We start from the raw sequence: 17,074 nt of genomic DNA, 5'->3' as shown, positions 1-17,074 counted from the left end.
TCTCCCCGCAACTTTTCCCATAATGCTGCACAAACAGCAGATGGGTGTGGTTGGAGCAGATGAGAATCCAGCATTGCCTTGAGCCTTTTGTGGTTGTTGATAAACCAAAGCAGATTTTTTTAAAGCTTCTTTTTTTAAAATTCTAGTATATCTTACATCTCGGAAAGGGCACAAATCCTAAGTATAGCGCAGATTTGATTTGTATAATGTTTTAAAAATTAACTTTATTGAAGGTCCAGCAGCTTGAAAAACTCCCACTTTATACAAAATTAGTTACTAGCAGGTTATTTTTCAATTAGTCCATACTTAAACTAAGTAAAGGAAGGGGAAAAAAAAGGTGCTTGGTATCCTTTACTATGGATTTGAAGCAAAGAAGCCAAAATCTCTGCCAATCTTATTACCTCTTATTAATGATAATTAAACCACATGAACACATAAATATACCCAGGGCACTGCAATAGAATACAAACACTCGGACCGCACAGTCCCTGCCTTGAAGGAGTTTTATAAAGCTAATTGGGAAGACTTTTTAAAAAAAAGGCATGGAAAATTAAATATATGTTTAAAAAATAGTTCAAGATTAAGAATAGGACAGTTGTCACACTACAGCAAAAAGTCATCAAATCATAACTGCTCTAGAGGATCGGAAAATTAGAGGTAGAATGGCTAAGGGAGAATTTAAAGATGAGCTGCTTGGCATAGAGAAGGAGGCTGTAAATACTGTTGAAGAATGAACTGAGACTTGAGTTTGCTTCTGGAGGATAGGTGGATATGGATGGTTGAAAGGAAAGGGAAGGGTTTCCAGGAAAGTAGGACCAGCAAAGCAAAGGATAGAAGTGAAAAAGGGAAATCTTGATGCAGGAAGGAGGAGTTGGACTTATGACAAGCAAGATGTCTTCCAGAGTTAAATGCTTTCTTTTTTAAAAATTAATTTTATTTATTTATTTTTGGCTTCGTTGGGTCTTCATTGCTGTGCACGGGCTTTCTTTAGTTGCGGCGAGCAGAGGCTATTCTTCGTTGAGGTGCACTGGCTTCTCATTGCGGTAGCTTCTCTTGGTGCAGAGCACGGGCTCTAGGCGCACAGGCTCAGTAGTTGTGGTGCATGGGCTTAGTTGCTCCGTGGCACGTGGGACTTTCCCCGACCAGGGCTCGAACCCGCGTCCCCCTGCATTGGCAGGCGGATTCTTAACCATTGCGCCACCAGGGAAGTCCCTAAATGCCTTCTTTGTCCTCCCCACCTTCCTCCTCCTCAGCCCTGCCCCAAACTCAGTTTCTTGGCTGCTTCCAAGAAAAGCTTGGATAGCCATTTCTCAGGAATGCTACAGATGGCATAAAGTTGGACTAAGGACATTAGCAAAAAGTTGGACTAAGGCCACTTAAAAGAAGGGAAGTATCTTTCCAACCCTCTGATTTTTCAAGGAGGCTGTGAGTATCAGATGAAGGATTCTGGATTTTAGCCTCCGTGGGGGGTCAGTGGAATGGAAAGGTTTTCGAGGAAGGCTGTTGTCAAGACTATACAGACTACAAGGCATGAATTTCCTCTCCCTTTCCACACACAAAGTGATTAAAAACAAGTTTCCATATAAAAGACTAACTTACATGATAGTGTGCACTTGCCTCAATGAACCACTTTACCCACTTATGGGACTCAAATGACTTTCTAAGACATGGTTCCAGTTTCAGATGTCTACACAGTCTCTCCCAGGGATGAAGGGGACCTGCATGTGAGACTTCTAGGACAATGAAATGCATGTGAAGCCAGGCCCGATGAACATTTTCTTATTAAACTGAAGTATTCTTTGAGGTGCATTAGAGACATGCAGAGGAGAACCCCTAATGGTGCCAGGTCTAGAGCCTTCCTGCTTTGAGACATTTTCCCCACTACTTGGTTTGTAGGTTCTTCTCAATTTTTGATGACCTGTCTTAGTCATAGAATGAGTACTAATAAAACACAATCTTAGAACTGTGAAATTACTCAGAGGAAAAAAGCAGGAGGTGACTCAAAGGACCACTGGATTCGAATGTACCTTTTTTGCCAATTTCAAGTCCTCTATTAAATCTTCTTCTCCTTGAGAAAGCTCAAAGATGGCCTGCAAGGAAAGATAAAACACATTTACTGAACTTTCCTTTCATTTTTGAGACCAAATTCAACTGATGCTCAAAGCCCCAAATCTACTTATTTCTTAAGAATTTTTAAAGGATTCTTAAAAAGTTAAATTGACCTGAAGCAATTGCATCTAGTGGCTAAAACCTACAGAGAAAAGATTTTGCAAAACTTCTGTGTAATGTGCCTATTTATTTGTGGGAGAAAGAGTTTCCACATATGTTTCTAATCCAACAAGTCATATTTCATTTACAGAATTGTGATGCAGCTGAACAAGATGGATCTATTTTAGGTAAAATAATTAGAGTCTGAGCCATGGATTCCATGTCTCTTTTGTGAGTGGCAAACATAATAAATGATTCAGGGTCTGTTCTCAGTGATGGACATGGAATTATTATTAATTGGGCCATCACAATTTGTCTTCCTTCTACTCAACAGAAGGTAAATCTCAAAAGAAAGCTTTATTCCCATCAGCCACTTGTCTTAAGGCTGCATTGCAGGAAGAATCCGATATTTTATCACTCTAGATGTCTGGTGAAGTTAATTCATTCTAACTTACTTCTTGGCCCCGCACTGCACAATAAATAAAGTTACAGGAGCTGGCTGTGTGCAAGAGTGTGTAAATGGATGCACTGATTTGCTTCTATTAGGCCATCATAATTTAAGAGCTATGATGTGCAGAACAGTCTTTCTCTCTCATCTGAGAGCCTCAACTGTTGGCAAACTTTACATTATTAAAGAACTACATGCCTGTGGTGACTACTACATTTCTTTCAGACCAGAGGGAAGAAGTGAGCAGGCTTGGAGAACACCTCCATCCCTGGGGTTGGTGGAGAGCAGGACAATGAATGTGCTCCCTGGCCCAGCAGACAGAGGGAGAACACTGTGCTGGAGGCCAGTGCATGGTGACCCCTCTCAAGGCCCAGTAAAGCTTCCGTGTCATGCCTTCCTGGTACTCTACTTTGTTTAACCTTTTGTTTTGAAATAATTAGACTCACATGAGAAGTTACAAAAATAATACAGAGAGGTCCTGTATAGCCATTACTCAGCTTCCTCCAATGGTGGCATCTTACATAACTACAGAGCATTATCAAAACCAGGACATGGGTGGTTGCAATACAATCAAATATTTTTACTTGGACCTTCCTCAGATTTTCTTGTATGTCTGTTTTACCAGAGCTCAATGTGGCCCCCAAGAGAGGAAAACCACAGAACCCCATACTGGGATACACCACAGTCAGGTGTCTATGGAGGGGGGCGGGCAGCACAGTGTCACTGTGAAGACCATGGGATTTGGTTCACGGCTCCAGCTCTGTAACTTTCTAGGTGGGTGATCTCGTGTTCACTGTACCTTAGTAATCTCTTCATCTGCAGAATCAATCCTCCCCTCCTTCCTTCCTTCCCACTGTACAAGTTATATATGTACTATTACACAGAAAAGTATAAAGAGGAAAATTTTAAATTATCCACAATACCATTTGTTAACCACTGTTAAGATTTTGCCATATTTCTGCAAATGATTTTTTCAGTGTACGTATTATTTTTTAATTATGTATTCATTTTTTAATAGACAAACACTGACATGGTTCAAAATTTATAGTGTAGGGATGGGCACATGGTGAAAACTTCCCTCTCACCTCCTCCTTCCCACCACCCAGTTCCCCTCTCAGGAAGCAACAATGTCCTTTCAGAAATAGTTTATGCGTCTATAAGCAAATATGCGAGCGCGCGCGCGCACACACACACACACACACACACACACACACACACTTGTTTTCACTTTTTTTACATAAATGGTAGCATACTATACCACCCTATTTTGTGCCTTGCTTTATTCACCTAGCCATACATACATATCATCACTTCTCATGTTTCTATAGTTACAGAATGTATGCACATTCACTATGGAACCAGGACCTGGTAAAAGATGTTCAGGTTCTTTCTGGCACTATTGTAAACATTACTGTGATGAATAACCTTACACGTGCATCTTTTCATCTGTGTACAACTGTGCCTGGCAGATAAAGTCCTAGAAAAGAATTGCGGGGTCAAAAACCTAGAAAGTTTTCAAGTACTCCTTTTGCCAGTGTCAGGTTCTCCACTAAAATAGATATTCCAAGGACTTCATTAGATGATGCACCTTTGAAGTGTTTAGCACAGCCTGGCACATGACAAGTTCTCTATAAAGTAGTATTATCATAGCCATCTAGGCTACTGATACAGAAAATTTACAGGGAATGAAATTAACTGCATTCCATATTAAAGTTTTCCACAAAACTGGATCAGTTTCATAAACTGAATATTTTAAAATATTCTAGAAGGTGCTATTAAAATATAACTAAAATGATTATTTCTGTGAACTCTGTGGTCCTAAACAGACACTTCCTGATTCATCTTCTTTGTAAATTCATATTTTCACATCAGTGTCTTTTTTTTTTTTCCCCACATCAGTTTCTTTTAAAAGTCAGGGCCACACCCACCCATCTGGATGCTGGTTTCTCAGCTCCTTACAAGGTCTGACATCCCCATTTGTCGTCCTTCTATCAATGCAGTGAAGAACTGACGTGGAGACCGCGGTGTAGACGCCAACTTGGCTCTCGCCTGCAGTGTGCCTTGTTCTAGACACACGGGCAACTCCTGGGGTCCTAGCCTACCTCCTGACGTTTGATTTCCTTGGACGTGAGCATCTGATTGACGCACACGTCGAAGGTCTCGCTCCACAGCTTGCTGTCTCTCCGCTTCGTGCTCGAGGGGGCGGCATTTCTGGACCAGGGTCTGGGGGCGAGGAGGTCAGGGCGGCTCTCGCTGCGGAAGCTGATGGAGCGCTAAACAATGAGAAAAACAAACCGTCACTGGGGCAGCAGGAGGACTGGGTGGATCGTTTGAGTGGCTTCCTGTTACTGACAGAGCATAAATCAGACATTTGCAAGAAAGAGAGGACAATGCCACAAGGCCTGTGGGAAGTAGGGCATTGTCTTGCGCCTACGTGCTAAGGAGAATCGGGCAAGGGGCCGCTTTCAGAGACGTGAAGGGAGTATCCGTTCTGCGAGACCGGGATAACCAAGTGTACCACAGCACAAGAACATTTCAGGTCAAATGCACGCGCAAATGCGGCTCTCAGACAAGTGATGAGCTCTACTTTTTTCCTGTGGGCACCTCCGCTCTTGAGAACAACAAAGGTTAACAGTAGTGGATGTCCTTTAAAAAAAAAAAAAAGCAGGGGCTGCCCTGGTGGCGCAGTGGTTGAGAGTCCACCTGCCGATGCAGGGGACACGGGTTCGTGCCCCGGTCCGGGAGGATCCCACATGCCGCGGAGCGGCTGGGCCCGTGAGCCATGGCCGCTGAGCCTGCGCGTCCGGAGCCTGTGCTCCGCAACGGGAGAGGCCACACCGGTGAGAGGCCCGCGTACAGCCAAAAAAAAAAAGCAAAAAGAACATCTGGCCAGTACTCCTACGCTCCTCCTCCTTCTGGGAACACTGCCCGCTCTCCTTGGGTATCCCCTCTCACATAGTTTGGGCGGGCTCCCCCAGACCTGACCAGAGTACTCCACCACCCTGGTTCAGAGAGGGACACGCGATTCCCTGAAATTTGCTGTGTGCTTCATGGGAGAAAGAGCAGAAGATTCTTCCTTTGGGACTGTAAGCTCACTAAATAACATAAGCAGGAGTTTCTTGAAGCAACTCTCTGTTCACACAGAAGAGTGTGTCTGCTATAGGAGAGAATAAAGCGACACACAGAATAAGGGATGGAGAGAGAGTCCGAGGGAGGGAAGGAGGGAAGCAGCAAGCTCTACCCACACTTAGCCCCTGGATCTCAGTGTGCTTGAAGCCAGGAAGAGCCACTAAGACGAAGGGCTAATATTGATACATTCCTCTTTCTGTTTACGTTCGCTACAGTTGTGGTTCTCTCTGTCAGTTACCATCTTGGCAGCAAATGATGCCTGTTCCAAGTTATGTTCTTATTTTACAAAGAGGTCCTGGTAGACTTTGGGGTGGTCTAATCATCCAAAGTCCTCCCCTGTGGGTGAAACATGCTACCACAGTGCTTTCTCTTGACAAATACAAATGATAAAGAAGAAAGCTGAATGCATCATCTTCAGCCTTCATCCTAGATGATTTCAACACACTTACTGGAAACTTTGCCAAAGCAATGAGGTGTTGCTGTGCTGAAAAGCCACGTTCTTATTTAGTAAGTGTTCCCTGCCATGGCTGTGGCCACATGTCTATGGCCTTCAACGTGAAGTTCCAACTCCTTATTTTGGCACAGAAGTCCTCTTGTAATCTGACCACAGTCTATCTATCTAGAACCACCTCCTGCCACTCACCCATGAGCCCCCTATTCTCCAGCCCTACTAGGCTATCTGCCATTCCCTAAATGTACCATGCTTTGCCATTTGCTGTGCTTCCTTCAAGCAGTCTTCTTTTCCTGGAATGCTTTTCTTTCGTTGCCTTGCTGGCTAACTCCTAACTGTCCTTGGGATATAACTCAAATACCTCCTCTAGGAAGCCTTTACCAGTGTTCTCCCGTCCTTTCCCAGAACAATTTGGACATCTCTTTGATATAATGATGATCAGATTTTATTATACTTATTGGTCACCTGCTCTGAATTATAAACTTCCTGAGGGCAGGAACTGACTTTGCATGTGACATATGAGCCGTCATCTCTGAGATGTTATAAGGTAGCTTCCAAATATTTTGAGATTCAACCATAAAATTTAAGAAAGTAGAGAAAATTTTAAAAGAACTATTCAACATACGGGCGTTGTTAAACAAGTTATAATTCATCTGCTTGACAGAATGTTATCTAGCCATTAAGACAATTCTGAGATACTTTTAACAGCTAAAAATCCCTTCTTTGTAAGTTAAAATAAAATTAGGATTAAAATCTGTATATGAACACTTTATAATTATGAAAAAATGCACATGAGCAAAGACACAAAGGGAATGCCACAAAGTCTATTGTTTTTGCCTGATGACATTATAGGTAATTTTCACCCTAGTTTACAAATGTGTATAATTCAAGAAAAATGAATAAATGAACAACGTAAAACGAAACTGCCAAGGGGCTTCAGGGTATCACCACCACCTTCTGGAAGCAGGAAGCGAGCTCTGTTTGCAAGCAGTAACACAGTTCCTCAGGCTGGCCTAGGCACCTGTGAGCTCCTGGGCTCATTACTGAGCTCATGATCTTTGGACCAGCCCTGTGAGGGTCAAGAAAGTACTTGCTCCAAATGCAGTTTACTAATGGTATCTCACAAATCCCTGTGATCTCTTGAAAACAGGCCTTTATAAACAGTGACCAGACTAATGCTTGCAGATCCCCCCGGCACTCAAAATCAATTAGCCACAGGCACGGAAAGGTCAAAACAAGCAAAGTGAGTCACCAAGTAACTCACTCATCTCAGTTTGTGGTTCTGATGCCAGCTGGGGCAGGAATTAAAGAGCAGAAAGAGAGGAAAACACAAAAAAGAAGATTCAAAATCAAAGACATTTTCCACTTTCACTTGAGAGAATCAACCGCCTTCTTTGTTCCAGTGTCAGCCCCTGACCAACTTGAAGTGTCCCCCCTCTCCACCACCAGTTTGAAGGTAATTTAGGCTAACTTTAAATTTTCATACAAAAATATATAAAATTAAGTACAAATCCCCTCATTTTCCCAAGTACACTTCCTAGAAGTAACTGCTATAAGTTTGTTCGAGGTCTTTCCACACCTTTTCTCTGCATTTGCTAACATTCACAGAAAACAGAACGTCTTCTCTTTTCACTCAACAACATATCTCTCCATGTTAGAATATAAGACCCACTCTTAAAAAAAATAATAATTTATGGAGGTGAAATTCACACAACATGAAATTAACCACTTTGAAAGTGAACAATTCAGCAGCCTTTAGTACAATCACAGTGTTGTACAACCACTACCTCTAGCTTGAAAACATTTCCATTGTCCAAAGTCACTCATTCTTTTCTTTTTAACTGAGGTACAGTTGGTTTACGACATTATATTAGTTTCAGGTGTACAACATAGTGATTCAAACATTTTATACTCCATTTATAGTTATTATAAAATATTGGCTATAATCCCTGTGCTATACAATATATCCTCGTAGCTTATTTATTTTATATATAGTAGTTTCTACCTCTTAAGTCACCCATTCTTTTTTTTTTTAATATCTTTACTGGAGGATAATTGCTTTACAATGTTGTATTAGTTTCTACTGTACAACAAAGTGAAAGTGAATCAGCTATATGTATATGTATATCCCCATATCCCCTCCCTCTTGAGCCTCCACCCATTCTTTTTAATGGCTACAGAGTTAGTGTCCCATAGTCTGGATGGACCACATGGATTTAATCAACCTCCAACTGATGGACATTAAAATTGTTTCCAGTGTCTTGGCTATTATAAAAAGTGCCTTAGTGAACATCCTTTATGTATTTATGCTGGTATTTCTGTAAGGCAGATTCCTTAAGTAGAATTCCTTGGTCTAAGAAGTATCAACTTCTTAACATTTGATAAGTACCGGCAAATTGACCTTCAAATAGTCTGTTCAACTTCAGAGTCTCCAGAAAGATATATGATAGTACCTTTTTCTACACACCCATCAATAGGACATTATTATCAATCTGATAGGACGAACAAATACATCTGAATTTCAGTTTCATGTTTCAAACATAAGATTGAACATACTTTTATGTTTTTAATGAAAAATTTCCCAGAGTTGGAGACTTTTTTTCTGTTGCAGTTTGGGGGTAAAAAAGAGAGAGGTGAGCTATACTAGGGGAGCTCTATCTCTAAGAATTCCTGGTTTTGTCTTTCCTTAGTGATTGCTGGGCTTGGGTACTAAGGGGGAAGGGACAGGGATGAGGTTCACCACGTATATCACAGAGGGGCCGTACATACTTGCCCATGCTTAGTACTTCTGAGGAGTTCTCTCCGATCCTCACAACCACCCTGAAAGGTGAGAGTTTATTCCCATCTGGCTGATGATTAAACTGAGGCTAGGGAGGCTAAGGTATCTCCCCAGCTAGGATTCAAAACCAGATCTGTTTGACTCCAAAACCTGAGCTCTTTCTACTATGGGGACTGTACCTGCTGTTTACATGCAAATCATGCATCCCAGGGAGGTTTCAGTCAGATGGGACTCAGCCTTCTTGGAGTTTAAGTCTAGTTAAGAAGAGGGAATGCATTTGCTCAGTTTTAGGAATAATGACTGAGTGGCTCTTTGACCAATCAAACTTCAGATTTACACCTTTAATTTGCATGGAGTAAAACAAACATTTTGTCTTTTTAAAACTCCACTTAGAAAGGGGAAGGATGCTGAAAGGAAGAAACCCAAAGAAATAAAGAATGCTGGACAGAGGTGTGGTTAGGCAGCTGGCTGGCCCTGGAAACAGCTCACAGCCAACCAGGCCCAAGCCATGGGGGGGTGTTCATGACACTGCTGACCACACACCATACCTGCACCCCTACCAGTCATCAGTATAGCTGGCCACAATTAGATGAGAGGATTGGAGCTGGTGGAGAAAAAGTGACTACTGCTAGGAGGAAAAACCCAAAGAAGAGGAATGCCCTGAGAGAGAGGAGAACAGCCACATCCCTTCCAGTGCCCCTGCCACTGCCCGTACCCCTGCTCTGGCTCTCTTTCACCATGTGCTGTGTGATATCATTTACCGGTTTGTTTCTGACATGTCTGTTTCCTCCCAATAGAAGGTAAGCTCCTTGAAGACAGGATATCTATTTGTTCTGTTCACTGATGGATTCACCAACACTGGCACATGGTAGGATCTCAACAATTTTGCTTAATCAATGAATGTCGTTGCTTGTATGTGCTGGGCTCTGTGAGTGGGGCTTTAGAGCCCTGCTATGCCCAAGAGGTGAGGATTCCTACCCTTTTTTTATAGATGAGGAAACTTGAGGCTCAGAGAGGGTGATTCTTTGCTGAAGGTCATGCAGCTAATGAATGGTGCTCCAGAATTTAAAACCCAGGTCAATGGTGAACTCAGGATGACAATCCACGTCTTGTCTATTTGAGTCCAACTCTCCCCCACCCCTTGCAATTTTTTTTTATATATATTTTTTAAATTAATTAATTTTATTTTTGGCTGCGTTGGGTCTTCATTGCTGTGCGTGGGCTTTCTCTAGTTGCGGCGAGCGGGGGCTACTCTTCATTGCTGTGCGTGGGCTTCTCATTGCAGTGGCTTCTCTTGTTGCTGAGCACAGGCTGTAGGCGCACGGGCTTCAGTAGTTGTGGCACGAGGGCTCAGTAGTTGTGGCTCGTGGGCTCTAGAGCGCAGGCTCAGTAGTTGTGGCACACGGGCTTAGCTGCTCTGCGGCACGTGGGATCTTCCCGGACCAGGGCTCGAACCCGTGTCCCCTGCATTGGCAGGCGGATTCTTAACCACTATGCCATCAGGGAAGCCCCCCCTTGCAATTTTTAACCAATATCCTACCCTGCTTCCTCTAGGGTAAAATTTAAAGTGTGTTGGAATGCATGTGCCCAAATAGATGAGTCTCAGGCTACTTCTCAGTCTGTGATAGGGAATCTCAGCCTTGCCACCACTAATGTTTTGGACCAGAATATTCTTCGTTGTGAAGGGCTGTCCTGTGCATTGCAGGATGTTTAATATTATCCTCACCTTTAACCACTAGATGACAGTAGTGCCCCCCCACCCCAAGCTGTGACAACCAACACATCTGCAGATGCTGCTGAATGTCCCTTGGGGTGAGAAACACTGGTCCAAGGTGACCAGGAGAGGCTCACTTCAAAGTAAGGGACGCAGCTTGGAAGGGACTGGATTCAAAACAGAATCATGTACATAGGTCCCCCTAGTTATGGGGATTCTGGGTCTGGACTGAAAAATGTTCCAGGACAAGCAAGAGTTTCCATGAGGGAATCTGGCCCAGAAAATGAGGCAAAAGCCCAAAGCTCATAATTACTGGCAGCTAAAATAACAATGGCCATAACAGGCACAGATACTGCAGATTTAGGAAATGGGTGCTCATGTTTATGCCTGAACTGGATATATGGAAAAGATGCTGTAGGTGGGAAAAGGGGGCCCCTTTACACATGTCAGAGGAACTGTAAACCCAGCATGTTAGGCATGATGGAAGATTTGGTTTGTTAATGCTGCCTGTTCCGTGGGGTACTCCCTTGTCCTTTTCCCAAAACAGAAGGTCTCTATGGCCAAAGATAACATGCTCCAATAAAGAGTTCAAGCCAGAGAAATTCTCTACATTTACCATTGCTATTTTGTAGCAGATAGCTTACTATTAAATGGATTGACTTACTTCACTCTGTATGACAGACTCTAGGTCCATCCACCTCACTACAAGTAACTCAATTTCGTTTCTTTTTATGGCTGAGTAATATTCCATTGTATACATGTGCCACATCTTCTTTATCCATTCATCTGTCAATGGACATTTAGGTTGCTTCCATGTCCTGGCTATTGTGCAGCAAAGCACACAATAGGTTTTTTCCCTATAAAGTGGTGATGAATTCTACCCTGCAGAGTTGTGAATGAGGCCACAAACATAAAGGACCTTGCACAGAGCTTGGCTTGCTGTAAATACTGAACTAATGAAAGATGTTAGTACTAAATTTAAAATGACAAGCTTTAAATTGCAATAGTCAACTATTACAACAGTCTAATTATTATTGCAGGAATAGTAAAGAACAGCAGAAAATCAGGAGTTCCTTTTAACACGGAATACAGGTTACTCCTCAACTACATCCTTACCTTCCAGACAGGCAATAAGTACGGTTTTTGGTTGCTTCCCCCAACACACACACACACACACACACACACACACACACACACACACACACACACACACACCCCTCTACCCCTTGAGCTCATTCTCTACATCTTCCAAATAACTTAGGACCAAAGATTTTATCAGCTATAGAAAGTATATGACCTTGGACCAAGGGGTGATATTTGAGGTCCTTGGAGAAGAAAATCATGGTTGCCAGCCCATGGAAATTAAGCACATATGCTGGTACTCTTCCTACTTACTTCTCAGATCTAGATGGCATCAGTCTTTCCATACTCCTTCCTCAAACCTGAAATGTCCTCTCTCCCCTTCATCCTCATCATCTCTGAGCCATTCCAGGCCCAACACAAACCCTTGCACCCTTGCCCAAAGAGAGGGAGAAATGTGACTATGAGTCTAGAATTAGGATGTGAGAACACAAAGAAGCAATTCTGTCCAAGACACATATATATCAAAAGTAGACGCCTGATGCCCAACATCACTAATTATCAGAGAAACGCAAACCAAAACTACACTGAAGTATCACCTCACACCAGTCAGAATGGCCATCATGAAAAAGTCTACAAACAATAAATGCTGGAAAGGGGTGGAGAAAAGGGAACCCTCCTACACTGCTGGTGGGAACTAAAAATAGAACAACTGTATGATCCAGCAATTCCCACTCCTGGGCATACACCCGGAGAAAACCATAATTTGAAAAGATACATTCACCACAATGTTCACTGCAGCACAATTTACGATAGCCAAGACATGGAAACAACCTAAAGGTCCATCGACAGAGGAACGGATAAAGAAGTTGTGGTACATATATACAATGGAATATTACTCAGCTGTAAAAAGAATGAAATAATGCCATTTGCAGCAACATGAATGGATCTAGAGATTATCATACTAAGTGAAGTCAGACAGAAAAAGACAAAAATCATATGATATCACTTATAGGTAGAATCTAAAAAAATGATACAAATGAACTTATTTACAAAACAGAAACACTCACAGACTTCAAAAACAAACTTATGGTTACCAAAGGGGAAACGTGTGTGTGTGTGGGGGATAAATTAGGAGTTTGGGATAAACATATATGTACACATTAATATATACAAGATAGATAATCAACAAGCACCTACTGTATAGCAGAGGGAACTCTACTCAATATTTTGTAATAACCTATTTGGGAAAAGAATCTGAAAAAGAATGGATATATGTATACGTATAGCTGAATCACTTTGCTGTACACCTGAAACTAACACAACATTGTAAATCAACTGTACTCCATTAAAAAAAAAAAAAAAGTAGAGGCCTAACACTAGTGCTATCAGATGGCTTGGTGTTTACACTCTTTGACCAGAATTCCACTTCTGGCAATATAATGTAAAGAAAGAAGAAATAAAGACATATACAAGATTTGTGACCAGGATGTTTAAAAGCAGTACTATCTATAATGGTGGAAAAATGCAAACAATTTAAGTATTCAACAATAGAAAGGTGATTAAATAAACATACATCCTTTTGACAAAATACTATATGAACCCATTAAGAACTGAGATCATGGGGCTTCCCTGGTGGCGCAGTGGTTGAGAATCTGCCTGCTAATGCAGGGGACACGGGTTCGAGCCCTGGTCTGGGAGGATCCCACATGCCACGGAGCAACTAGGCCCGTGAGCCGCAACTACTGAGCCTGCGTGTCTGGAGCCTGTGCTCCGCAACAAGAATCCAGCTAAATGACAAAGGGAGGATGAAAATAAAAGAGATAAACAAGATACACCAGGTAAAATGCAAAAAAAAGAAAAGACAAAATCCAAGACAGAAAGCATTAAAAGAAATAAATAGAAATATTTAATTTTAATAAAAGGTACAATTCCCCCAAGAGAGTGTGACAATGATGAAGAGGAACCTTTATACACCTAACTGCGTAGCTTGGAAATATGTGAGGCCACGACCAATAGAGATGCAAGAAAAACTGATCATCCACAGTCCGTGGGGCCGCGGGGGTAGGTTTAAATCCAAAGGTAAACAGAAAACACAAAGATAAGGCTGGAAAGACTGTAACACCAAATTAGGTCCAGATTGTGCAAGTTTCATGGACAGACCTAGAATAACACTGAAAGGAAATTATAAAATATTAACAGGGGTTGTTTGGGAGTGGAATCTTTCTCCTGCCTCTTTTCTGTATTTTTCCATAATGAACATACACTTTATAATGGAAAAGAAATACAGTTCATGTTCAAAGAGAACGCAGGGCTCAGTTACAGTGTAAGGAACCCAGCATCCCATAGCATGCCCTGGACTCGGCTTAAACGAGTCCACCAGCCGCACAGCCGTGACGGGGAGGTGGACTCAGCAAGCGACCGGCTGAGGCAGCTCGCCTTCGTCACTTCACATGAGGAGTGAGCACACACCAGCCCCTTCCAGAGCTGGGCAGCCCAGTGAGGGGATTTATAGGCCCAGAGGGATCTAGACATCTGCGCTCCAGTCTACCAGCAGCGCTAACCTCCCTGGTTAGCGCCGTGCAGTCGGCTCTCCCTCTCTGACCTCCACAAATGCTGCCTTTGTGCTGAGGCCCGAGCCCCCAGTCCACAGGGGGAATGGGGGGCAGGGAGGCCACAGAGAACAAGTCCTGCAGTGTCTTGCTGAACTGTCGCTGCAAGGACCACTCACATTTGTGACTGGGCTCTTAAGTTTTTTGGAAGAGGCTGCCAGCCCCGAGCTCTCTCAATATCTTCCTGGGCTAACCTGTGGCCTCCAAGGAAGCCAGAGGAAGGACTGCTAAGTGTTCTATTATTGATTAAAGCATCATGTTTGGGCCTAACTCATCTCTCCTCCTATAATAAAAGGAACCCAACCTGAGAGACCTAACTGGATATCGCAGGGATGTGTATGTCTCTAAGGTGTCAGGAGCCAGGGACAAGGGATACTGCCACAGAGAAGCAAGCTGCTCAATTACAGCAATGAGTTGTTTTGGGAAGTAGAAAAAAATAATACACACGTATGGATAAGGAATGATGACTACTGAGAGGCTTGGGGCAGCCCTGTACTCCTTGTTTCCTGTTTCTCCCCTCTTAGAATGGGCATCAAGACCACCACAGGCAAAATGGGAAAGGATGTGAAGTTGGCCCACTGAGTACTCCTTTGGGGCCTCCACCCACCTCCCCACCCCAATCCTCCCTGCTCCTCAGGCTACATTAACACCTATCCCGCTCTACCTGGGGAAGGAAGCAATAAAGTCATGAGGCAATTATTGGGATGCTAGGACTGGAAATAATTCTGCAGAACTTGCACTGCATGTGCCAAAGTGACTTACAGGGAGCTACATGGGGGCAAGATGGCATTTTCCATGCTTTGCAGGTCATCCTGCAAACATGGCTGTCTATCTCTGCATACAACCTCAGGGACATATTTCCATTTGCTGACCACTCCCCCCGCCAAGGACACACTCACAGCATAAAGACACTGTTCAAGTTCTCTCTATGTTCATGTGCATAACCATTATGAATAATTAATGTTTCTACCAGGTTGTTTCTGTCCAATAAATGGAACCTGGAGTTAGCTATTTATCATATTTTAAACAAGTAAATAAAAAACCATTTTGCCAAAAAATTTTTTTGAGGTTTTAGAAACCAATTTCCACCTGTCAGATTTCTCCCCCTCACATCTGGCTTTCTCATCTTTGCCTGGCCTCAGTCTGTTGGATTTCAGACATGGCTTGATTTCCTTCTGTCCCAGCTCTCTAGGTCAATGCAAATTTGCAAGGTGATCAAATATTTCCTGCAGTGTTCCCTGTGTGGGATCTGTGTAGGGCAGAAACAGGAGAAAAGAAATAAAGGTTGCCTGGGAAGCCGACGGAAAGATTTTGAAGGTATGACAATGGAAGATCTAAAAGCATTGTGCTTTTACTCGGGGCTGGGCTGTGGTGAGGAGGCATAGACTGTGCTCTCCCTGGACCCATGAGCATAAACACAGAGTCTACAGGCCAGGCAAGCTGATGGCAGTGAGTGAAGAGGCCAGGTGTTGGAAGGACAACTGGGAGAAGCGGGGATATTTGTAGATGACAGTTGGCTGGCTACTTAGGTACAGCTCATAAGTGCCATGTGGAAACATAGGCCCAGCACTGCTAGGCCTTCCAATTCCTCAAAAGAAGCCAGAAGTCCAGATTCTTACATGGACTGTTTTGATTTCTAAACATTAGCTCAAAACAATGTGCAGCCAAACAAAACACAATCGAGGGCCAGATGTGGCCACAAAGTTGCCAGAAGGCAACTCTATCCAGGATGTAAGCAACATGAGGGCAGGAGTTAGAGCCTGGTACATGATGAGGGACCACTTAACTCTTGTGGAATGAGTGAGGCCCTTCTTGGGGCAGACGGTCCTCAGAGAGACAATGGGAAGAGTTGGCTGGCAACAGAGGTTGAAATAACTACAGTGAACTTGAGCCACAGCCACTGGGACGGGAAGGAAAGCGTGAAATGGTAAGAGACAGGCTAAAGAATTTTCTAAAAGCAGAACTCAGCAAAAGACCAGATGTGCAGGGCTAGGACAGTGATGATCTTCCAGTGGAAGCCTGTGATGAACTTGGCCAGAGGGCTTAGGGACTGGTCACTGGGTAGAGAAGATGAACACACTTTTCTTCACTAGCTTCAAAGACCTTCATCTGGCTCCCCAGGACGACCGTATTTTTTTTTCTCCTCCATTCTCCCACAAAGGGGATCAGAGGATAACCAGGGGCCCAGAGATTCCAGCACAGAGCCAAATCCATAGCTAATGAGACGATGAGGCATTCATTCGGGAGAAATATTAGCAGAGTTAACAGAGGAATGGGCAGGGAGGGATTAGCACTGGCAAGGGACGGCACCTGTAGGAAAGTGGGGAGAAGAGCTTCTTGGGCTGTGCAAAGTCTAGCACGTTGGCTGAATGGTGTGGTAACAAGGACAGGAGTGGGTGAGGGAGACTTCAAACAGTTCTCAAATCATAGATTTCATAGCATGGGACATAAGCCTTGGGTGCTGGTCCACAATTTTTTTTTTTTTTTTTTTTTTTGCCACACCACATGGCTTGTGGGGTCTTAGTTCCCCAAACAGGGATTGAACCCATGCCCTTGGTAGTGAAAGTGCAGGGTCCTAACCACTGCACTACCAGGGAATTCCCTGGTCCACAATTTTCTTTTTTTTTTTTTTTTTTTTTTTTGCGGTACGTGG

At 43.2% G+C, this 17,074-nt stretch overlaps 1 protein-coding gene across 4 annotated transcripts in view; it reads right to left on the bottom strand.

Moving 5' to 3' along the window:
• Positions 1-17,074, bottom strand: part of ARHGEF3 (Rho guanine nucleotide exchange factor 3) — a 314,234-nt gene that overhangs the window by 20,058 nt on the left and 277,102 nt on the right. For all 4 annotated transcript variants that reach the window (XM_028478969.1, XM_028478970.2, XM_055079591.1 and 1 more), the window contains 2 exons: positions 4,759-4,929; positions 2,028-2,090 (listed from right to left, as the gene is read on the bottom strand). In XM_028478969.1, coding sequence (XP_028334770.1) covers positions 2,028-2,090; positions 4,759-4,929 — 234 coding nt within the window. The remainder of the gene's footprint in view (positions 1-2,027; positions 2,091-4,758; positions 4,930-17,074) is intronic.

This window comes from Physeter macrocephalus, chromosome 18, assembly GCF_002837175.3.
Source record: "Physeter macrocephalus isolate SW-GA chromosome 18, ASM283717v5, whole genome shotgun sequence".
Classification (NCBI taxonomy): domain Eukaryota; kingdom Metazoa; phylum Chordata; class Mammalia; order Artiodactyla; family Physeteridae; genus Physeter; species Physeter macrocephalus.
This window is presented reverse-complemented; position numbering and strand designations above follow the sequence as displayed.